General features: G+C 40.1%; 1 protein-coding gene and 1 pseudogene across 1 annotated transcript in view; one reads left to right on the top strand and one right to left on the bottom strand.

The window, feature by feature from the left end:
• The window catches only part of LOC123933456 (cytochrome P450 3A12-like), a 48,393-nt gene that overhangs the window by 9,936 nt on the left and 13,926 nt on the right, over positions 1-24,531 (top strand). The window contains exons 4-10 of the mRNA XM_045992642.1: positions 3,374-3,473; positions 8,024-8,137; positions 8,384-8,472; positions 9,978-10,126; positions 16,992-17,119; positions 18,160-18,226; positions 23,795-23,955. Coding sequence (XP_045848598.1) covers positions 3,374-3,473; positions 8,024-8,137; positions 8,384-8,472; positions 9,978-10,126; positions 16,992-17,119; positions 18,160-18,226; positions 23,795-23,955 — 808 coding nt within the window. The remainder of the gene's footprint in view (positions 1-3,373; positions 3,474-8,023; positions 8,138-8,383; positions 8,473-9,977; positions 10,127-16,991; positions 17,120-18,159; positions 18,227-23,794; positions 23,956-24,531) is intronic.
• On the bottom strand, positions 190-310 carry LOC123934291 (annotated as a pseudogene).

Here is a 24,531-nt window from a genome sequence, read left to right as displayed (position 1 = left end):
GGGAAGGGAGGGAAAAAAGGAAACAAAATGGGACCAGGGAAGGAGACAAAGCATAAGAGACTCTTAATCTTAGGAAACAATCTGAGGGTTGCTGGGGTGGGGTGGGGAGGGAGGGATAGGGTGCCTGGGTTATGGACATTGGGGAGGGCTTGTGCTATGGTGAGCGTTGTGAATTGTGTAAGACTGATGATTCACCTGAAGCAAATAATACATCAAATGTTATATGTTATATGTTATATTTTTTTTCAATTAGCAATAATCGCGCCTCGGATAAACGTCATTGGCTACGATACTGCCACTGCGCAAAGCTTGTTATATTTTTTTTTTAAAAAAGGATGGATCACATATAAAGAGTCAGGTTTGTGTGAGACATGTACAAAAGTGGGCATGTCCTTTGTTATGCTCCACAAATAAGTGAAAACATATGATAATTGACTCTCTCTGCTTGACTTATTTCACTCAGCATAATCTCTTCCAGTCCCATCCATGTTGGTACAAAAGTTGGGTATTCATCCTTTCTGATGGAGGCATAATACTCCATCGTGTATATGGACCACATGTTCCTTACCCATTTATCCATTGAAGGGCATCTTGGTTCTTTCCACAGTTTGGCAATCGTGGCCATTGCTGCTATAAACATTGGGGTACAGATGGCCCTCCTTTTCACTACATCTGTATCTTTGGGGTAAATACCCAGTAGTGCAATTGCAGGGTCATAGGGAAGCTCTATTTTTAATTTCTTGAGGAATCTCCACACTGTTCTCCAATGACATGGAGGATATTGGGAGATGGAGAGGAGAAGGAAGTTGAGAGAAATTGGAAGGGGAGGTGAACCATGAGAGACTATGGACTCTGAAAAAGAACCTGAGGGTTTTGAAGGGGCGGGAGGTGGGAGGTTGGGGAACCAAGTGGTGGGTATTGCATGGAGCACTGGGTGTTGTGCAAAAACAATAAATACTGTTACTCTGAAAAAGAGAGAGAGAGAGAGAGAGAGAGAGAGAGAGAGAGAGAGAGAGAGAATGCTTATTTTGTCTGTTTAAATATATTGTCCAGGAGTTGATGCACTGAAAATAAAAAAAGAAAAAAAAGTGGGCATGTCCTGCTACTTAAGGATGTCACATGAAGCCCAAGGAACTCACACCTGGGACCCACATATAAGAATAAATATAAGTAATGAAAGGAAATACATTCAAAATGAGTTATACTTTTCTGTATTTCTTTTTCCTCTTTTGTTTGAAAATTTTCTGACTTAATGCTGTCAAGGATCTTTCTCAATATTAAAAATAATATTTCCTTTTGAGTGTAACTGGGAAGCATATTTTAGTAAATAGGACAAAGAAATAATTCAAATTTAACCATCACTTCTTGAACATTCCAAGTCTTTTCATTTGCAGACACATTTTACATATATGTGGCCAGTGTATGCACAATTTTCATTTAATATTCTCTCTAATGCCTTTCATTTGGCTATTGTGGACATTGTTGTTATGAACGTTGGGTTGCATTTGGCCCTTCTTTTCATTACATCTGTATCTTTGGGATAAATACCCAGGGGTATAATTGCTGGGTCATAGGGTAGCTCTATTTTTAATTTTTTGAGGAACCTCCACACTGTTTTCCAAAGTGGCTGCACCAGTTGCATTCCCACCAACAGTGTAAGAGGTTTCCCCTTTCTCCACATCCTCTCCAGCATTTGTTGTTTTCTGCCTTGTTAATTTTTGCTATTCTAACTGGTGTGAGGTGCTATCTCAATGTGGTTTTGATTTGAATGTCCCTATGGCTAATGATGTTGAACAGTTTTTCATGTGTCTGTCAGCCATTTTTTTCCATTTTTAAAAAAGATTTTATTTATTTATTTATTTTTATTTCTTTTCAGCGTAACAGTATTCATTGTTTTTGCACCACACCCAGTGCTCCATGCAATATGTGCCCTCACTATTACCCACCACCTGGTTCCCCCAAACTCCCACCCCCGCCTCTTCAAAACCCTCAGGTTGTTTTTCAGAGTCCATAGTCTCTCATGGTTCATCTCCCCTTCCAATTTCCCTCAACTTCCTTCTCCTCTCCATCTCCCCATGTCCTCCATGTTATTTGTTATGTTCCACAAATAAGTGAAACCATATGATACTTGACTGTCTCTGCTTGACTTAAGTATGTCTTCTTTGGTGAAGTTTAAAACATTTTTTTTCAAATAAACAAAATATTTTATTTTTATTGGTAGCTATTTTAACATGACAAACACACACAATGTGATGTTCCCTAAGTCTTGACTAAGTGGTAAACATTACTCTTTTTTTTATGTTATATTACTCACCATACAGTACATCATTAGTTTCTGATGTAGTGTTCTGTGAATCATTGTTTGAGTATAACACCTAGTGCTCCATGCAATCCATGCCACCCTTAATACCCATCACCAGGCTCAACCATTCCCCTACCCCCTCCCTTCTCAATTCCTCAGTTTGTTTCCTGGAGTCCATAGTCTCTCATGGTTCGTCTCCCCCTCCAATTTCCCCCCTTCATTTTCCCTTCCTTCTTCTAATGTCCTCCATGCTATTCCTTATGTTCCACAAATAAGTGAAACCATATGATAATTGACTTTCTCTGCTTGACTTTTTTACTTAGCATAATCTCCAGTCCCATCCATGTTGATGCAAAAATTGGGTATTCATCCTTTCTGATGGCTGAGTAGTATTCCATTGTATATATGAACCACATGTTTTTTTTTTAAATTAATATATAACGTATTATTAGCGCCAGGGGTACAGGTCTGTGAATCACCGGGTTTACACACTTCACAGCACTCACCCTAGAACATACCTTCCCCAATGTCCATAAGCCCACCACCCTCTCCCTATCCGCCCCCCAGCAACCCTCTCTTTTTTTTTTTTTTGTGAGATTGAGAATCTCTTATGGTTTATCTCCCTCCCAATCCCACCTTGTTCCATTTATTCTTTTCCCACCCCTAAACCCCCCACGTTGCATCTCCACTTCCTCATATCAGGGAGATCAAATGATAGTTGTCTTTCTCCAATTGACTTATTTTGCTAAACATAATGCCCTCTAGTTCCATCCACGTTATTGCAAATGAACGACTTGTTCTTTATCCACTCGTCTGTTGAAGGGCATCTCTGCTTTTTCTACAGTTTGGCTATTGTGGACATTGCTGCTATGAACATACAAAAAATTATGAAGAATGAGGCAGGAAATATCCATGTACACCTCCAAACTTAATAACTGTTCTAATGTTTTTTTCTAACCACGATCTCAGAGAATGGATTAGGTATGATCAGGATAAAAGTCTACTTCCAGGCATGACTGCACTGTAGAAACTGTCATGTTAAGTGTAATCAGGTCTGTTTTCCCCACACAGGTTTTATGATGGGCGACAGCCTGTGTTGGCTATCACAGATACGGACATGATCAAAACAGTACTAGTGAAAGAATGTTATTCTGTCTTCACAAACCGGCGGGTAGGCATGGAATTATTTTATATTTACATAGTTAAATATAACAAAGAACACAGAGGACATGGGGAGATAGAGAGGAGAAGGGAGTTGAGGGAAACTGGAAGGGGAGATGAACCATGAGAGACTATGGACTCTGAAAAACAACCAGAGGGTTTTGAAGGGGTGGGGGGGGGGTGGAAGGTTGAGGAAGCAGGTGGTGGGTAATAGGGAGGGCACGTACTGCATGGAGCACTGGATGTGGTGCAAAACCAATGAACACTGTTACGCTGAAAATAAACAAATAAAAAAAACCTTGTATTTCAAAATAAGAATAGATTCACAGGAAGTTGTCACAGGAGGTCCCATGTCATGGAACCTTCAGGATATTTCCTCTATGGTAATATCCTGCATAACCATAATACAGTGTCCAAGCTGAATTTGACATTGGTTCTAGTCACAGAACTTAGATTTCAACAGTTTTATAGGCACTCCTATTTGCCATCCTGGTTTTTTTTTCATTTTTAAATTATGTTATGTTAGTTAGAGGCAACCCACAGAATGGGAGAAGATATTTGCAAATGACATTACAGATAAAGGGCTGGTATCCAAGATCTATAAGAAGTTAGTAGTTTTTAAAATTATTTGTGTTTTAAGCTTTAACTAGATATATAAGTAATTTTTACATCACCAGTACAATATCATTGTGTTCTGAATTTAGACATTTGTATTTACCAGTGAGATTTATAATTTCATAATACTACTAACTGCCCTTTTTGTTTTTTCAGCTTGAAGAACTCCTTAATATTTTTTGTAAGGCAGGCTTAGTGGTAATGAATTCTGTCCACTTTTTTTTTTTTTTTTTTTTTTGGTCTGGAAATGTCTTTTTCTCTCTCTCATTTCTGAAAGCCTTGTTTTTCAGTGTAAGGTATTCTTAGTTGGTATTTTTAATAGCATTTCAAGTAAATCACCTACTATCTTCTGCCTTTCATGATTTCCGCTGCAGATTCCACTGGTAGCCACATGGTGTTCCCTTGGATGTGATGAACTCCTTTTCTCTTGCTGCTTTCAAGATTTTGTGGGGGGGGGGGGTTAATTTTTGACAGTTTTATTATAGTATCTCTTGGAGAAGTCCTTTTCAGATTCAATCTTATTGGGGACTTTAAGCCTCATGGCCCAAGATTTCCATACATTTCTCTACGTTTGAGAAGTTTTCAGCCATTGTTTCTCTCAGTAAGGTTTCTGCCCTCTTCTCTCCTCGCCTGCTGGGACTCCCATAATATGAATGTTCTTTCACTTGATGGTGTCCTGTAAGTCCTGTAGGCTTTTTCCCCAATTCTTTTCATTTTTGTTTCCCACTCTGACTGGATAATTTAAGATAATCGAGGAGGGCATGGCTGGTTCATGCATTTGTGGGCCACACCTTGAGCAACTGCATGATCCTTGGCAGCAAGAGCAGAGGAGGGTCTTTGTGGCTGTGGTAGCTGTTGGGGTCTTCAGCAGCACCCCCAGATCCAGTGCCAGGAGACTGGGGAAGGAGAATGGTGGTCAGAGTTGGTGCTCTGCACACACTTATCTGGAGGGCTGAAAGCAGGCTCATGCCCAAAACAGAACTAGGGCCAGTGATGGGGGCTGTACCAACTGTGGACACACAGGTAGCTTTGAGTTCCTGAGCTGTCTGTGTGCACTCATGTGGCTTCGGGGATACCCAGTACTGTATGCCCAACAGTGGGGCTTGTAACTAGAGGTCAGGCTGGCAGTGTGTAGGTGTGCATCTTCAGGGTTTAGCTGTGATCTCAAGTGGCAGTGCAGTCCAGTGACAGGAGTCAGGCCCCTGAAAGCTGCTGGGGTCTGGGCTGGTGTTGTCCATACGCCTAGTCGCAGGAGCCAAGACTGGCTGGTGGTGTAGATTTGGGGCTCACAGTGCTGGTGGTGGCACTGGCTGAGGCAACTTATGTGAGTGCAGATGGACACAGCAGGACTCTGGCACCTAGAGTCTGCAAGGGTGAAAACCTCTGGGACTATCAGCAGCAAAATCTTAGAGGGTACACAGTGTTGGGCCAGCTGTTTGCCTCAACAGCAAAGCCTGCCAGAGACTTCTGCAGATCAGGACACAGAGAAGCATGTCACTCCTTCCACTTGACTAACACTGGTAGTCCTGTCCTTCTTTGTCCCTAGCTGTGACCAGCTGTGTCAGCCATGCCAATCTCTGGGAGGTTTGAAACCAAAACAGGTCATTTGTGCCATGCCCTGAAGTGCCGGGGCTAATGGTCGCTCCACCTTCCCCAGGAAGGGGAACTATCTTCAGTCAGAGGGGGTCCTCTTGGTGCTGAGCAGTGGTGGCCTGGGTCACAGGGTGATGCAGGCAAAATGAAGCTCTTCTCCCTACTTTCCTTGTATAGTTATTTTCAGGAGATTTGCTCCATTGTGTTGTTGAAGCTTCTTAAATGGACTCCTAAGTCCTGGAGCCTATTTTTGTTTGTGGGTAACTGTCTGATTGTTGTTCTTTGTGGGGTGACTGAGGCTGAAGTGTCCTGTTTCATCATCCTAGGGATACAACAGCAGTCTTTCCTCACTGGGGTGATGTTAGGTATAAGGTTTTTAGATGCTTGTTATTAAGTTGAGGAACTTTCTGTCTCTTCCTTGTTTGTGAGTTTTTATCATGAAACGATGTTGAAGGTATCCATTTCATTTTTTATTTTCATTTTATTGTAATTAAAAATTTTGGGGGGTGGACGTCTGGGTGGCTCAGTTGGTTGAGCATCTGCCTTTGGCTCATGTCATGATCATGGGATCCTGGGATCTAATTCTGCCTCAGGCTTCTTGCTCAGTGGGGAGCCTGCTTTTCCCTCTGCCTGCTGCTCCCCCTACTTGTGCTGTCTCTCTCTCTCTGAAAAATAAATAAATCTTTAAAATTTCTTAAAATTTAAGTAACATGTACTATATTATTAGTTTCAGAGGTAGAATTCAGTGATTCATCAGTTGCATACAATACCCTGTGCTCATTATATCAAGTGCTCTCCTTAGTGCCCATCATCCTGTCACCCCACCCCCCACCCCCCTCCCCACCAGCAACTTTTAGTTTGTTCCCTATAGTACCCTTTAGTTAAGAGTGTCTTATGGTTTTCCTCCCATCTCTATTTCCCTCTTGTTTTATTTTTCCTTCCCTTCTGATATGTTCATCTTTTTTTTTTGACAGAGAAAGAGTGAGAGAGCACAAGCAGGGAAGAGAAGCAGAGGGGGTGGGAGAAGCAGCCTCCCCACTGAGCAGGGAGCTCAATGTGGGATTCAATCTCACGACCCTAGGATCATGACCTAGCCACACATACACCCCTGTTATGTTTTTTAAATTCCACATTAGTGAGATAATATGGTATTTGTCTTTCTGTCACTGAATTATTTCTCTTATCATACCCTCCAGTTCTATCCATGTTGTTGCAAATGGCAAGATTTCATTCTTTTGATGGCTAATGTAATATTCCATTGTGTGTATGTGCATGTATATGTATGTATATATGTATATATGTATGTATGTATGTAGACACATATGTCTATATATACACACACCAGGTCTTTGTTGTCTATTCATCTGTCATGGACACCTGGGCTCTTCCTATATTTTGGCAATTGTGGACATTGTTGCTATAAACATTGGAGTACATGTGCCCCTTCAAATCACTATGTTTGTATCCTTCTGATAAATGCCTAGTAGTCCAATAGCTGGGTTGTAGGGTTGCTCTATTTTTAAGTTTCTGAAGAATCTCCATACTGTTTCCAAACTGGCTACATCAGTTTGCATTTCCACCAACAATGGAAAAGGGTTCCCTTTCTCATCATCCTTGCCAACATCTGTTGTTCCCTGAGTTGTTAACTTTAGCCATGGAGATATCCATGTTAAAACAAAATATAGTTTGGGAAAATGGAAGAAATATTCAAACTGGTTGGCTTGCTAGGCTAATCCCTAGATGAGAAATAGAGTTATTTCTCTCCCTTTTCCTTATGTTCTTTTGGGGGAAAAACAGGGGAAAGAGATTCCCATGTTATTGTACCATTTTGTCACAAGAGCAAAGAGATTCCTAATCTTTTTAGTGTTAACTACAATTTTTTTTTTTTAAATAACCATGTCAAGACATCCAGTTTTCAAGTTTCTCATGCTGTGGATATATGTAAAAGGTAGAACTGGTCTGAGGCAACATACAGTTTGTCAAGCTATCTGGCTGCCTCCCACCAATTCAATTCTACTCTGCTCAGCTTAGGAGACTATATTAGGTGTTAATCCTGTGTACTCCACTGGAGGAGTCGTTTCCCTTCCAAATTCTCTCATACGATATTTTCACTGAAATGAAGAGGGAATATAAAGGCTGGAAAGCACAGCAGGTGGCTGGATGTGTCCCCAGCCTTGCAAAAGGCCAGGCCTTTGGGATAAATATCTGTTGATCACCTACCATAGAGCCTACTACCAAGTTGATATTCACAAAATATTTGTTGAATAATTTCTACCTGTTCAACAAATTTTCCACAACCTTTGAGACCTCCAAAACTTATGTAGGGCAAATTGTGTTTTTCTTTGACTCTAGTCTTTTGGCCCAGTGGGATTTATGAAAAGTGCAATCTCTTTGTCTGAGGATGAAGAATGGAAGAGGATACGGACATTGCTGTCCCCTACTTTCACTAGTGGAAAGCTCAAGGAGGTAAGAAAAGAAGATGTTCAATTAGAAAGTAAGGAATACATCTGGGAGCAGGTAGGAAATAAAATCATAGTCCATCTGTCAGGGGAAGTCTGCTGAATTTGGGCTTTGTAACAGTGGCCTTTTCATGTTCTACAAGAGACACGATAAGATTTATTACAAACCACTGCTCCATGCTTGTGAAAGCCACATCATTCTAGGATTTGATTCTTGGATTTAACTTCAGGTGGTGTTGTGTTTTGTGTGTAGATGTTCTCCATCATTGGCCAGTATGGAGATGTGTTGGTGAGGAACCTAAGGAAGGAGGCCGAGAAAGGCAAGCCTATCAACTTGAAAGAGTAAGTAGGAGTATAGCTGCTGGGATTCCAACTCTGTCATGACATTTTCCAGCTGCTGCCACAGAGCAAACTGCCACTGTTGAGTCATTCCAATGAAGCAGCTGAAGTATTCGTGTGGTATCACAACTCCAGTGGGCCAGCCAAGAAGAGGTAGCTCACCTAAAAAGGCAGGGCAGTCAGGAGAGAAAGGGTCTCCTTTAGTGTATATGAGGCAGGATTAATTTATCTGCTTAACTGTGACCTTGGATATTCCGGAAGACAACACTACATGTCTGAAAAAAAGAAACATGATTGTACCAAATCTTTGAGTGTAGAGGGTATGGTATGATGGGAGGGGAAGGCACTTGGTACATTTTGGTGGGCACTAGGTGGGGCAGGAACATTAACATGTGGAACATGGAACAACTTGAGCCCCAGCTGTCCTTCTTTCAATCTCAAAAGGCAGAAGTCCCTGTTCATGGGATGGGAGTGTGACTATCTATCATCTATCTATCTATCTATCATCATCTATCTTTTGGCTAATCTGGGATATATATTTTTTTAAGATTTTATTTATTTATTTGACAGACAGAGATCACAAGTAGGCAGAGAGGCAGGCAGAGAGAGAGGAGGAAGCAGGCTCCCTGCGGAGCAGAGAGCCCGATGCGGGGCTCGATCCCAGGACCCTGAGATCATGACCTGAGCCGAAGGCAGCGGCTTAATCCACTGAGCCACCCAGGCGCCCCTCTGGGATATATTTTAATTATGCAGGATGAACAGATGTACGTTGGATCTGTCCTAGGAAAAATAGGGGGCATATAATCACTTAGCTATGGAATCTCCTAAATCAATTTTGGTGTGATTTAACATATATATTTAAAGGATGAACATTCTTAGTTCTTATTTTTTCCAGAAGTGAGTGAGTCCTCAGGGCAATCTCAGATCAATGAAGATGAGGCAAAGTGGGTCTTTCAGGAGCCTTAGAAGAGGTGTAGAGAAGAAGGGATGGTGTTCCTGGCAGCGCAGAACAGGGTGTTGGTGTTCTGTGATGTGCTGAAGAGGAATCAGCTCTGAGCACAGATACTGTGGTGAGAGAAGATCCAGATCAGTTTCACGGATCTTGACTCCACGAGCAAGAGTTAATTATCCCACCATTTGTCCTGCTTAGACACAGCGCTTATCCACCTTCTGCTGCCCATACTCAAAACATGCTACTGTAATTTGTCCAACTTTGGGTCTCTATCCCTCCGTGACTGAGCTCCTTGAGCTCAGAGGTGTGTCTAACATGTCACAATGTCCCCATCACCCCTAGCACAAGGCCAGCTGCATCACTGGCACCTCACAAGCACCTCGTGAGTGAGTGTGATGGCACCTAGACTCTTCACATGATGCAGCAGCTGGTTATGAATGTGTGACATTTGTCTTGTCTGGACATCAGAATCTACAAGCCCTTTTGCTGCATGTGTTGGATAAGAACAGTAAAGAGGTGGTGATAATAATTACATATGTTTTTCTTTCTCTCACAGCATCTTTGGGGCCTACAGCATGGATGTGATTACCAGCACATCGTTTGGAGTGAACATTGATTCCCTTAATAACCCACAGGATCCCTTCGTGGAAAATATTAAGAAGCTCTTAAAATTTGATTTCCTTGATCCATTTTTCTTCTCATTATGTATGTACAATACTAGTTTTCTTTTTTCCTTCCTTCCCTCTTTTCCCTTCTTTCTTCCCTCACTTTTCCCCTTCCTACCTTTCTACACCAATTTTACTGAGATATAACGTTATCTAACATATATGTCCTCCTTTTAAAATGTAAGATTCAATTTTTACAGTCTGAGTGTTCATTGTCCAAGGAATGGATAATGAAAATGTGGTATGTATATACCATGGAATCTTATTCAGCCATAAAAATGGAAAGACATTCTGTATTTGGACAATATGGTTGGATCCCGAGGGCATGATGACAAGTGAAATGAGTCAGACAGGGAAAGGCAAATACTATATGACCTCAATTACATGTGGAATAAAAAAACCAGTACAAGAAACCAAGTCCTATGAAAAGGAGATTAGATTTGTGGTTGTCAGAGACAGGGGTTGTGGGGCGGTACTTGAATGAAGGTAACCAAAGGTACAAACTTTCAGTTATAAGATGGATGAGTACTGGACTGTAAACACAACATGGTGGCTATAGTTGACATTGCTGTATGATGTTCTGTAAGTTTCTAAGAGTAGACTGTAGAAGTTCTCATCATAATAAAAAATTTGGTTTTATAACTATATGAGATGATGGATGTTAACTAATCTTATTGTGGTAATCATTTTTTATATATGTGTGTCAAGTATATACAGTGTGCCTTATTGTATACAGTACTGTATGTCTGTTATAACTCAAGGAAGCTGAAAACTCTGCTTAGTGCATTCAAAGAAAATGTGCAAGTTTTACTGCGGTCAGTGGTTGGAATATTGTTGTCGACACAGAAATACGGTACTTTTTTACCATCACTTCCCACTTTCCTTAGCCCTAAGCAACCACTAATCCTCTTCTCTCTTAATAGATTTGCCTCTTCTGGACTCTTCATCCAGTTAGAATCATGTAACATGTGATCTTTGTGGCTGCCTTCCTTCACTAGTGTAATGTTTTCAAGGTTTATCCATGTGGCACCATCCACCAGAACTTTCTTTTTATGGCCAGTTAATATTCCATTGTATGGACATATTGCCTTTTGTTTATCCTTCCATCATTTGATGGATGTTTGGACTGTTTCCAACTCTTGGCTATCATGAATAGTGCTACTATCCACATTCATGAACAAGTGTTTGTTGGAATACCTCTTAATGCTAAGTGAAATAAGTCAAACAGAGAAAGTCAATTATATGGTTTCACTTATTTGTGGAACATGAGGAATAGCATGGAGGACCATTAGGAGATGGGGAAAATGAAGGGGGAGAAATCGGAATGGAAGGCAAACTGTGAGAGACTATGGAGTCTGGGAAACAAACTGAGGGTTTTAGAAGGGAGGGGGATGGAGGATGGTAAGCCCGGTGATGGGTAGTAAGGAGAGCACAGAGCACTGGGTGTTATATACAAACAGTGTATCATAGAACACTACATCAAAAACTAATGATGTACTCTATGGTGAGTAACATAACACAATAAAAAAAAAAGAATACCTCTTTTCAATTTTTTTGGGTATGTACTCAGAGGTGGAATTGTGAAGTAACTTTGCTATGTTTGTACAATGCTTTGTATTGTAACTAGCCATTTGCTAAGATATAGTGTGTTTAATTTAATAAGGAAGTGCCAAACTTTACAATAGTGATACCATTTTACATTCCCACCAGAAAGTAAGAAGGTTCTGGTTTCTGCCCATCCTTGGTGCATTTGGTCTACACCTGTCTACCTTTTGGGTGATGGCCACATTAATGGTGTGAAGGGTATCTTATTATGGTTTTGTTTTGCATTTCTCTAATGGCTAGTGGGGTTGAGCACATTTTTATATGCTTGTTGCTTACTTCATAACTTCTTTAGATAAATGTGTGTTCAAATTCTTGCCCATGTATAGTTTAGTCATTCATCTGTTTCTTCTTTTAATTAAAATCATTTTTATTTTTATTTTTTTACTTTTGGCTGAGCTGTATTTTTTTTTATTTTATTTATTTATTTTTTATTTCTTTTCAACATAACAGAATTTTTTTTTGAATTTTTTTTGCACCACACCCAGTTCTCCATGCAATGCGTGCCTTCCATAATACCCACAACCTGGCTCCCCCAACCTCCCACCCTCTGCCCCTTCAAGACCCTCAGGTTGTTTTTCAGAGTCCATAGTCTCTCATGGTTCACCTCCCCTTCCAATTTCCCTCAACTCCCTTCTTCTCTCCATCTCCCCATGTCCTCCATGTTCTTTGTTATGCTCCACAAATAAGTGAAACCATATGATACTTGACTCTCTCTGCTTGACTTATTTCACTCAGCATAATCTCTTCCAGTCCCATCCATGTTGCTACAAGAGTTGGGTATTCACCCTTTCTGATGGAGGCATAATACTCCATCGTGTATATAGACCACATCTTCCTTATCCATTTGTCCGTGGAAGGGCATCTAGGTTCTTTCCACAGTTTGGGGACCGTGGCCATTGCTGCTATAAACATTGGGGGTACAGATGACCCTTCTTTTCACTACATCTGTATCTTTGGGGTAAATACACAGTAGTGCAATTGTAGGGTCATAGGGAATCTCTATTTTTAATTTCTTGAGGAATCTCCACACTGTTCTCCATAGTTTCTTATGGTTCATCTCCCTCTCTAATTTCTCCCTTTTGGATTTCCCTCCCTTCCCATATAGTCCTCTGTGCCATTGCTTATGTTCCACATATGAGTGAAACCATATAATAATTGTCTTTCTCTGTTTGACTTACTTCACTTAATATAATCCCCTCCACTTCCATCCATGTCGATGCAAGTGGTGGGTATTCATTCTTTCTGATGGCTGAATAATATTCCATTGTGTATCTGTACTACATCTTCTTTATCCATTCATCTGTTGAAGGGCATCTCAGCTCCTTCCACAGTTTGGCTATTGTGGACATTGCTGGTATGAACATTGGAGTGCCTGTGGCCCTTCTTATCAGTACATCTGTATTTTTGGGGTAAATACCTAGGAGTGCAATTGTTGGGTTGTAGAGTAGCTCTATTTTTTTTAAGAGTGCATGTTTAATCCAACTTGATTCATTTTATTTTATTTTATCTATTTTTAATGTCTTGAGGAACCTCCATACTGTTTTCCAAAGTGGCCATGCCAGCTTGCATCCCACCAACAGTGTAAGAGGGTTCCCCTCGCCAATATTTCTTGTTTCCTGTCTTGTCAATTTTTGCCATTCTAACTGGTGTAAGGTGGTATCTCAATGTAGTTTTGATTTGAATTTCCCTAATGGCTAATGAACATTTTTCTACGTGTCTATTAGGCATTTGGATGTCTTCATTGGAGAAGTGTCTGTTCATGTCTTCTGTCCATTTTTTGACATGATTATCTGTTTTTTTGGGTGTTGAGTTTGAGAAGTTCTTTATAGACCTTGGATATCAGCCCTTTGTAGTGTCATTTGCAAATATCCCCTCCTATTCCACGGGTTTCCTCTTTTGTTTTGTTGACTGTTTGCTTTGCTGTGCAGAAGCTTTTGATCTTGATGAAGTCCCAAAAGTTCATTTTCACTTTTGTTTCCTTTTCCTTTGGGACGTGTCTTGAAAGAAGTTGCTGTGGCCATTGTTGAAGAGGTACTGCCTATGTTCTCCTCTAGGATTTTGATGGATTCCTGTCCCATATTGAGGTCTTCCATCCATTTTGAGTTTATTTTTGTGTCTGGTATAAGAGAATGTGGAGCACACTGTCTTGATCATTATACCTTTGTGCTAAGTTTTGAAACTGGAAGTTGGAGTTCTATAATTTTATTCTTTTTTCTTTCAAGATTGTTTGGTCATTCTGGATTCTTACAATTCCATATGAATTTTAAATTCAGTATGTCAATTTTGACAAAGAAGCCAACTAGGATTCTGATAGGGATGCATGAATCTCTAGATCAGCTTGAGGAGTATTGCCATCTTGACAATATTAAGTTCTAATTCATGGTTAGATATTTTTCCATTTACACAGATCTTCTTTAATTTATTTCAACAGTACTTGTGGTTTTCAAAGTATAGCACTGCTTTTGTTAAATCTGTTCCACATTCTGCAATTAAACCATTTGGCTCTCATTTTATATTTTTAGGAAGATATCAGTTAATATATTTCCTTGTTTTAAAAAAAAGCTATTCCTAAGTATTCAGTTCTTCTTGATGTTATTGTAAAGGAGTTATATTCCTGATTTTGCTTTTGGATTTTTTTATTGTAGTTTATGAAATACAATTGATTTTGTATGTTGATCATGTATTCTGAAACCCTGCTAAACTGGTTTATTAGTTCCAATAGACTCTTAATGCATTCCTTCAGATTTTCTATGTACAACATTAAGCTGTCTGATAATAGAGATGCTTTTACTTCTTTATTTCCTCTATGAATAACTTTTGTTTCCCATTCCTTCCTTCTTTCCTTCTCCCTTCCTTCCTTCCTTCCTCCCTCCATCCATCTTCCTCCCACCCTTTCCTTTTCTTTTGCTCTCCCTCTCTCTTTCTCTCTCTCTTCTTTGCATACATTTCCTGGCTAAAACTTCTAGTAAAATGTTGAATAGAAGGGTGATAGAGACATCTCGATTTGTTTAATCTTATGGGAAAGTGTCCAGTCTATATCCAGTATGGTGTTAGCTATGAATTTTTCATAGATGCCCTTTATCAGATTGAGGACATTCCTTCCTGCTTCTAGTTTGTTGAGTATTCTTATTGCTAAATTGTGCTGGAATTTTGTTATATACTTTCTCTGGCTTTATTGAGATGACTGTGTGGTTTTAAAAATTTTTTTGTCATTCTATTGTATTATATAAACTGGAATTGCTGGGATAAACCCATCTTGGTTATGGTATATCCTTCTTTTGATGTTTCTGGGTTCAGTTTGCTTGTATTTTGTTGAGGATTTGAGGATCTATGTCATAAGAGTATATTGGTCTGTAATTTTGTTGTTTTGTGATATCATTGTCTGGTTTTAGTATTAGTGTAATACTGGGCAAGTAGAATGAGTTTGGAAGTGTTCCTACCTGTTCTATTTTTGGAAGAATTTGTGAAAAATTGGTGTTGATTGCACTTTAAATATTTGCTAGAACTCACCTGAGAAACCGCCTGGAGCTGAGCTTCTTTTTTGTCAGTAGTTTCTTCACTACTAACTCAGTCCTTTTATTTGTCTTTCAGATTGCCTCTCTCTCTCTCTCTCTCTCTGTCTCTCTCTCTCTCTGTGTGTGTGTGTGTGTGTGTGTGTGTGTGTGTGTGTGTGTGTGTGTGTTTAGGTCATTTTCTAGTTTCTCTTTTTCTAGGAATTTTCCATTTTGTCTAATTTATTGGCATTCTGTTGTTCATAGTATTCCCTGTAGTCCTTTTTAGTTTTGTAATGTCAGCAATAATCTCCTCTTTCCCTTCTGATGACAGCAATTGGAATCTCTTCTCCTTTTTCCATGGTTGTCTAGCTAAAGGTCTTTTGAAAGAATCAGCTTTGCTTTCTTTAAATTTTCTCTCATTTTTTATTCTCTATTTCCTAAGTTTCTGCTCTTGTCTGTATTATGTGCTTCCTTCTGCTTGCTTTTGATTTAGTGTGCTCATGTATTTGGCATTTTAAAAAATATTTTATTTTTTAATTTCTTTTCAGTGTACCAGAATTCATTGTTTATGCACCACACCCAGTGCTCCATGCAATACATGCCCTCCATAATACCCACCACCAGGCTCACCCAACTTTCCACCCCCCGCCCCTTCAAAACTCTCAGGTTCTTTTTCAGAGTCCATAGTCTCTCATGGTTCACCTCCCCTTCCAATTTCCCCCAACTCCCTTCACCTCTCCATCTCCCCATGTCCTCTGTGTTATTTCTTATGCTCCACAAGTAAGTGAAACCTTATGGTACTTGACTCTTTCTGCTTGACTTATTTCACTCAGCATAATCTCTTCCAGTCCCGTCCATGTTGCTACAAAAGTTGGGTATTTGTCCTTTCTGATGGAGGCATAATACTCCATCGTGTGTATGGACCACATCTTCCTTATCCATTCATCCATTGAAGGGCATCTTAGTTCTTTCCACAGTTTGGTGACTGTGGCCATTGCTGCTATGAATATTGGGGTACAGGTGGTCCTTCTTTTCACTACATCTATATCTTTGGGGTAAATACCCAGCAGTGCAATTGCAGGGTCACAGGGAAGCTCTATTTTTAATTTCTTAAGGAATCTCCATGCTGTTTTCCAATGTGGCTGCACCAACTTGCATTCCCACCAACAGTGTAAGAGGGTTCTTTGACATGTTTTTGACAGAGTGTTGGGTCATATATTTGAAATCTTGGTTCTCTTTAAAGATAGGCGTATATAATGAAAAATTTCTTTCCAGTCATTGCTTTTGCTACATCCCATGAGTTTTGGTATGTGGTTTCCTCATTTTTGTGTTCTCCAAGTAATTCTAAAATGCCCTTTAGATTTCTTCTTTGCTGACTGGCTGTGTAAAAGTGTATTGTGTAATTTCCACAGATTCGTGGGTTTTCCATGTTGGTTGTGTTCTTGTTTTCTAGTTTTATTCTATTGTAGTTGAAGGACGTACTATGTATTTTTCCATCTGATACAATTTGTTAAACAGCATGATAAATCAAAGTAACATATTATGGTCTGGTGTTTCTAAATATGCTCTAGTCCAAAAGTAAAAGTCTAAGAGATCTGGGAATGTAATCCCATTCCTTTGGATCTGACTTGCTCTGGGTCAGCCACTGGCTTGAAAATTCGAGTAAAGTTCATAGAGGGATTAACTCCTGATGTGAATGAATCCTGGTGTCTTTTAATCCTCAGGTTGGTAGATGAAATTATAATTGCTCCAGAGAAATTTTGCATTTTCATTGATATTTCCATTGTTGTTGTTTTTTTCTTATAGTACTGTTTCCATTCCTTACCCCTGTTTTTGAAATGTTAAATATCTCAGTATTTCCAAAAAGCGTTACTGATTTTTTCAAGAACTCTATAAAAAGGATGAAGGAAAGTCGCCTAAAAGATAAACAAAAGGTAAATCCAGTGGTGGTTACCTGTGCATATTCACCTTTGGTCTTCTATTGAGCTGTATACATCTGATGTGCACACTACTAAGTATGTTTTTATGGTAAATAGAGAACTCTAGAGTTTAGGGCAAGAGACTTCTAACATTTTAGAGAGAATGAAGAGGTAGAGGTCAGGAGAGGCAATAAGAAGATGAGTCAGCTGATGTTTAAAATTCAAGAATAAGCAGGCCAACTAGTATGCCACTGCAGCAGCTTGGTGAGAGAAAAACTACCACTTCCCTTCAATGAATGGTCAAAACATAAAAATTACTGTGTAAAATCATTTTTCTGGTAGTATAATTTTGCCATATCTTACTATGGCAAAGAATCCCTTCAATTCCAAGCCTCTTTTCTTACACATTCTCCAGTGGAAGTTCCCCTTAGGCACCTGCTTATGTTAAATTTGAGGTTGTCATAGTCTGGAGTGAGCAGGTGTCTTCTTTGGGTACTGAGGCTGCAAGCTGGCCAAACAGGCTTTGCCTTCCTGGGGCCTGGTGGCCAGCACTAGGATGTGTCAGGACAGGGAGACTGGGCTGGTACCCCAGGATGTCTCTTAAATTTGTGCAGAGTTCTGGGAGGGTTGAGCATTGGAACATGCTGACACAGAAGCCTCCTGCAGAGGCCAGGGGATTGGCATATATGGCCATTCGTTAAGAATTGAGGCTGAAAAAACAAAAGCACTAAGATCAGGGACTTTCTCCTGAGCTAGTAGGTGTGATAGGAGAGGGAGCAGGCAACTCATGGGCAAGGAAGCTGTGTTCAAAAGCCAGAGAAGCTGAGGAACAGAGAGAGCAAGAACCAAAAAGCAGTGGGACATAAAGGCTGGATTCCTGTCAGGGAAATATCGTGCTCTCCAAGATTTGTAACTGGGTATTTTTGTTCACTGATGTCTCTGACAACATTAGTTAGATTTCTGGGTGTAAAGGCTTCATATACTCAGGAAAGAAGTTAGTATTTATGGCTTCACAAGTGACTTTTTGTCATTGAAATGTCTCTTTTTGTGTCTAGCACCGAGTGGACTTTCTCCAGCTGATGATTAACTCCCAGAATTCCAAAGAAATGGAAATGCATAAAGGTAAATCAGGAGACCTTCAGAGCATTCTTGATGAGGTGGTTCAGTTACAGGAGATGGTTCTGAGATACAGAGGAAGATTTTTAACAGATGGAATATCACAACATCAAAGGAAGACACATGTTCAGATACAAATGGTAGTCAGAGCATTTTCCATAAGAAAATAGCCACAGTTTGTTCAAAGCTCAAAGGGCAATGATAGACAAAGCTCTCAGTGGTCTGCCACATGGGAGCTTGCTTGCAATGGCAATCCTCCAGCCTAATTCAGGCCCACTGAATCAGAACCTCTGCCTGGAAATTCACATCAAGGCTTCATCACATCAGGAGGCACCTGGCCGCAGTATTGTGACCTTCACATGGAACACTTGGTTAAACTGGCTTAATCTACTGCAAGTTTTTCTTTTCCCTTTTTTAAAAAAAGATTTTATTTTTTTATTTGACCGAGAGAGACCACAAGTAGGCAGAGATGTGGGCAGAGAGAGAGAGAGGAAGAAGTAGGCTCCCCACCGAGCAGAGAGCCTGATGTGGGACTCGATCCCAGGAGCCCAAGATCATGACCTAAGCCGAATGAAGAGGCTTACCCCACTGAGCCACCCAGGCACCCTTTCTTTTCCTTTTGTAATTAAGAAGTAACTGGTGTAGGATGCCTTTGTGACTGTGTACATATGATGTTTCTCTTTAAGCCATCACCTACTACTTTCATCATCCATGGATGGTATTTGACTAAAACCATTATTACTATGATGGTTGAAATGATGCCTTTCTACTTCTACCATTGCTTCTACGTAAGAAGTGATAGGCCATTGTTAGGGTGAGCTTTCCATTCATCATCATTATTGTATTTATTTATTTTTTATTTTTATTTTTATTATGTCCAGTTAGCCAGCATCGAGTATATCATGAGTTTTTATGCAGTGTTCAACAATTCACTAGTTGAATATAACATCCAATATTCTGTATTTGTCTATTTATATATGTCAGCATGATCTCATATACTACTAACTTAGTCTCTTATACCATTTTTTATTTGGATTATTAATTTTCTCAAATTTGTCCTCTGTAAGCCCTTTCATTTGGGCTCCTGTGTCCTTTTTTTTTCTTTCAACTTCTTTTTTTATGTATTCAGTAGACTTCATTTATTTATTTATTTTTAAAGATTTTATTATTTATTTGTTAGAGAGAGCAAGAGAGTGAAAACACAGGAGAGTGAGAGGCAGACAGAAAGAGAAACAAGCTCCCTGCCAAGCAAGGAGACTGATACAGAATTTGATCCCAGGACCCTGGGATCATGACCTGAGCTGAAGGCAGAGGCTTAACCGACTGAGCCACACAGGTGTCTCAGTAGACTTTATTTTTTATAGCAGTTTTAGGTTCACTGCAAAATTGAGTAGAAGACACGGTGATTTATCCCATATTCCCCCTGCCCCACTTACATGCAGCACCCCCCTCTATCAAAATCCCCCACGGGGGATAGGAGAAGAATAAATGAAACAAGATGGGATTGGGAGGGAGACAAACCATAAATGACTCTTAATCTCACAAAACAAACTGGGGGTTGCTGGGGGGAGGTGGGATTGGGAGAGGGGGAGGGGGCTATGGACATGGGGGAGGATATGTGCTATCGTGAGTGCTGTGAAGTGTGTAAACCTGGCGATTCACAGACCTGTACCCCTGGGGATAAAAATACATTATATGTTTATTAAAAAAAATTTTTTTGGAAGGGGAGGCGAACCATAAGGGACTATGAACTCTGGAAAACAACCTGAGGGTTTTGAAGGGGCAGGGGTGGGAGGTTGGGGGAACAGGTGGTGGGTAATGGGGAGGGCACTGGGTGTTGTGCAAAAACAATGAATACTGTTACACTGGGTGTTTTTTTGCATGGAGCACTGGGTGTTGTGCAAAAACAATGAATACTGTTACACTGAAAAAATAAATAAAATGGGGAAAAAAATCGATCATTATCTGAGCTGAAACCAAAAAAAAAAAAAATCCCCCACGATGTGGTAATTTTGTTATAGACAAGGTCCCTACAGTGACACATTATTACTACTCCAAATCCATAGTTTACATTACAGTTCACCCTTGGTGTTGTATATGCTATGGGTTTAGACCTATGTATAGTGATATGTATCCACCACTATGGCACACAGAGTATTCTGTATCCTTTTGCCATATTATTTACTGAGCATTTCCTTGCATTCTGGTGTGAGACTTTCCAGTTTCTCTTCTGTTTCCCTTGATGAGCCCTTGGAATCAACCATTTTCTCCAAGAAGCTCTGTTTCCTTTTAGTGAGAATGGTATTTAGAAACCAGAATCTGGGGTCGAGGAGTGTTTATTGCTATGATGGTGTCTTTGCTTCTATTTCCTATCAGTAGGTCAAGCCCAGAATGTCAACTATATTTACATAGGACTGATCAACATAAATATTTCTATATCCATAACCAGTGATCAAATTATGGTATCTGCATCTGAAAGAAAAAAGGGGGCTTGATTTATAGTTGTTTTTGTGACATAAATATTTCCATTGTGGTTAATTTTTTTTTAAATTTATTTTCAGCATAATAGTGTTCATTGTTTTTGCACCACACCCAGTGCTCCATGCAGTACGTGCCCTCCCTATTACCAATTGTGGTTAATTTTAAGCCATGTATGGTTTGACAACCACCTCACAAAATTCTTGAATATATAACAGCTTACTCTAGAGAAAAAATGATGGGCTTACTTTACCACACCACTAATATCTATATATCTGTATCTATTATGATGTCAACTTCTATTCTTTTAAAAATTAAAAAAAATATTTTCTTTATTTATTTGACAGAGAGAAAGAGAGAGAGAGAGAGAGAGAGAAAGACGGTGAGAGAGGAAACACAAGCAGGTGGAGGGAGAGAGGGAGAAGCTGACTTCCCACAGAGCAGAGAACCTGATATGGGGCTCGATCCCAGGACTCTGGGATCATGATCTGAGCCAGAGGCAGACTGAGTCTCCCACGTGTTCCTACATCATTATATTCTCTCTCTCTCTCTCTCTCTCTCTAGTTCTACTACATTCTATGATAAAGGAAATATTCTATATATGCTTGTTTCTGTACAGAACTACCACACACATGTGGTTATTGAGCACTTGACATGTGGCTAGTATGACTGAAGATCTGAATCTTATATTGTATTTAATATAGCTAAGTAAAACTTAAATATAAATAACCACATCTGGCAAGTAGCTATCTTATTGGACAGCACAGCTCTAACTTTGATTATCATGGGGCTCATGGCAATCAGGGAAAAGACTCTGATTGTTGAATTTATCCACAGCAGCATCACAGAAAGTGTGACTGTCATATCACAACTCTACAGACCTTTCTTAGACTTTTTGTATTGTTTTTAGTTGTGACTTACATGTTGGTGGCAGGTACCATGTTCATTACATGAACATGGAATTATCTAATTATCTAAATGTCCTGATTATCTAATTATCTAAATGTTCTGACACAGTTCTGATGAAAGAAATTAGAGCATGACGATGCTGAGTTTCTGCCAAGAGAAAAATCAAAGGAGATGCCAACTTATATTCAGAGTGGGGCCATTCACTAAGGAAGGTGACATTCAGGTTATGATTGTATAGGCATTGCTAGTGCCATTCCCTGGATTCAGTTTGTCTGTTTCTTGCTAGCTAGTACCCTCTATTGACAACTTCTTTCTTCTGCTCCTTTAATGGTATGAATTATCCTAGTTTAGTCACCACTCTTCTCACTTTGTCTGTGTCATAGTTTCTGTACATACTGGAGTTCATCCACTTGAGAAGTTGTGTGCCAGGTCTTCTATTAGCTGAAACCTTGGAAATGTATACACTGTGCTTCTCAAGATAGGTTGTGCACACAGGTCACCACATCTCATGAAAGGTTAGATTTTGATTCGATTGTTCTAGGGTGAAGTTTGATATTCTGCATTTCTAATAATCCCCCAGATGCTGCAGATCCCACATTTGGGGCAGCAAGATTTATCTCTGGTCCAGTGGTATTCTTTTAAGTTCCCACAAATATGTTTAGGTAAACCATCATTCATTTTTCCTGACAATTAAGCCTTAGCATTGCAAACTCTCTAAAGAAATTTATATTCTGGGGGCACCTGGGTGGCTCAGTGGGTTAAAGCCTCTGCCTTCAGCTCGGGTCATGGTCTCGGGGTTCTGGGATCGAGTCCCACGTCTGGCTCTCTGCTCAGCGGGGAGCCTGCTTCCTCCTCTCTCTCTCTGCCTGCTTCTCTGCCTACTTGTGATCTCTCTCTGTCAAATAAATAAATAAAATCTTTAAAAAAAATTTATATTCTGTTTTAGTGGAAAGGATTTAAATTTTCCTGGGAGAGAATACTATCCTATGTGACTTAGGACTGAAGTCCTGTTGGGATTCTTCAAAGGACATAATGATAACTCTGTGTACATTAGATGAAATGCCATTTCCTGAAATCACCTATTTGTGTTGGTGGGGAAGGTGGCATGAGCAGGAATGGATGGTCAAGACCATGAGAATAGGCCATGGGAATAACCAGGTCAAAACAACTTCTGGCTTTTCTGGCTCTGTAAGATAGACATCAGAGTGCAAACCACTGTGAGTTTGATTCTGGATTGCTTTTACATTTTCCTCCAAAGGAAATGTGAGTTTCAAATAGATTTCTCATCATCTAAAATGTGGTATTTTTTCCTATTTTTACTGACTTTTATTTTATTTTAAATTTATTTATTTATTTTCAGCGTAACAGTATTCATTGTTTTTGCACCACACCCAGTGCTGCATGTAATACGTGCCCTCCCTATTACCCACCACCTGGTTCTCCAACCTCCCACACCCCGCCCCTTCAAAACACTCTGGTTGTTTTTCAGAGTCCATAGTCTCTCATGGTTTGCCTCCCCTTCCAATTTCCCTCAACTCCCTTCTCCTCCCCATCTCCCCATGTCCTCCATGTTCTTTGTTATGCTCCACAAATAAGTGAGACCATATGATACTTGACTCTCTCTGCTTGACTTATTTCACTCAGCATAATCTCTTCCAGTCCCGTCCATGTTGCTACAAAAGTTGGGCATTCATCCTTTCTGATGGAGGCATAATACTCCATTGTGTATATGGACCACATCTTCCTTATCCATTCGTCCATTGAAGGGCATCTTAGTTCTTTCCACAGTTTGGCGACTGCGGCCATTGCTGCTATAAACGTTGGGGTACAGATGGCTCTTCTTTTCACTACATCTGTATCTTTGGGGTAAATACCCAATAGTGCAATTGCAGGGTCATAGGGAATCTCTATTTTTAATTTCTTGAGGAATCTCCACACTGTTCTCCAAAGTGGCTGCACCAACTTGCATTCCCACCAACAGTGTAAGAGGGTTTCCCTTTCACCACATCCTCTCCAACACATGTTGTTTCCTGTCTTGCTAATTTTGGCCATTCTAACTGGTGTAAGGTGATATCTCAGTGTGGTTTTAATTTGAATCTCCCTGATGGCTAGTGATGATGAGCATTTTTTCATGTGTCTGATAGACATCCATCTGTTTTAGCTCAAATGTCTCTCTTCTCCTTTTAGCTCTGTCTGATCTGGAACTCGTGGCCCAATCTATTATCTTTATTTTTGCTGGCTACGAGACCACTAGCACTTCTCTTTCCTTCCTTCTGTATGAATTGGCCACTCACCCTGATGTCCAGAAGAAACTGCAGGAGGAGATTGATGCGACTTTCCCTAAGAAGGTGAGTGGGTCCTATTGAGGAGGGAGTCAGAATAGGCTTGGTTATATCTCAGTAACAGACTAGCTCTCAAATCGAGTGGGTTTTCATAAAAAGGTTTACTTCTAACTCACGTTTGCATGTCCAGCATGGGAGTGAGTCTCTGCTTCATATAGTTGTTTGGTGGTACTGGGGAAAGAGGCTCCTCTTTCTTATACCTGTATTATCTGGAACTTGGGGACTAATTGTTGGCTGGGGAACAAGGAACTAAGCAGAGCTGCCTAAAGAGGAGCTCCCAGCTTATGAAGAGACCTGGCCTCCAGGGCTGAAGTGGCTTATTGGGCAAACAGTGAACCCCCAGACCAACAATGAGGAGACCAACCCCAGACAGAGGGTGGTGCTGAGATCTGATCCCCTTCACAATATTTCCTGGAACAGAAATTGTGTTCCCTCAGTCGGTGGCATCCAGTCCTACCCCTCTTTGTGTTGAAAGGAACTAGTGTCTCCCCTAATTATGGTTTTTATGTAATATAGTGTTTCTCTCTAAATACTGTAAATATAATTGAAAAGATAGGAAGCAGGATATTTCCACTAGAAGAG

Source organism: Meles meles, chromosome 21, assembly GCF_922984935.1.
Source record: "Meles meles chromosome 21, mMelMel3.1 paternal haplotype, whole genome shotgun sequence".
Lineage (NCBI taxonomy): Eukaryota > Metazoa > Chordata > Mammalia > Carnivora > Mustelidae > Meles > Meles meles.
Note: the sequence above shows the minus strand (reverse complement) of the source record. Positions and strands in the feature narration are given on the sequence as shown.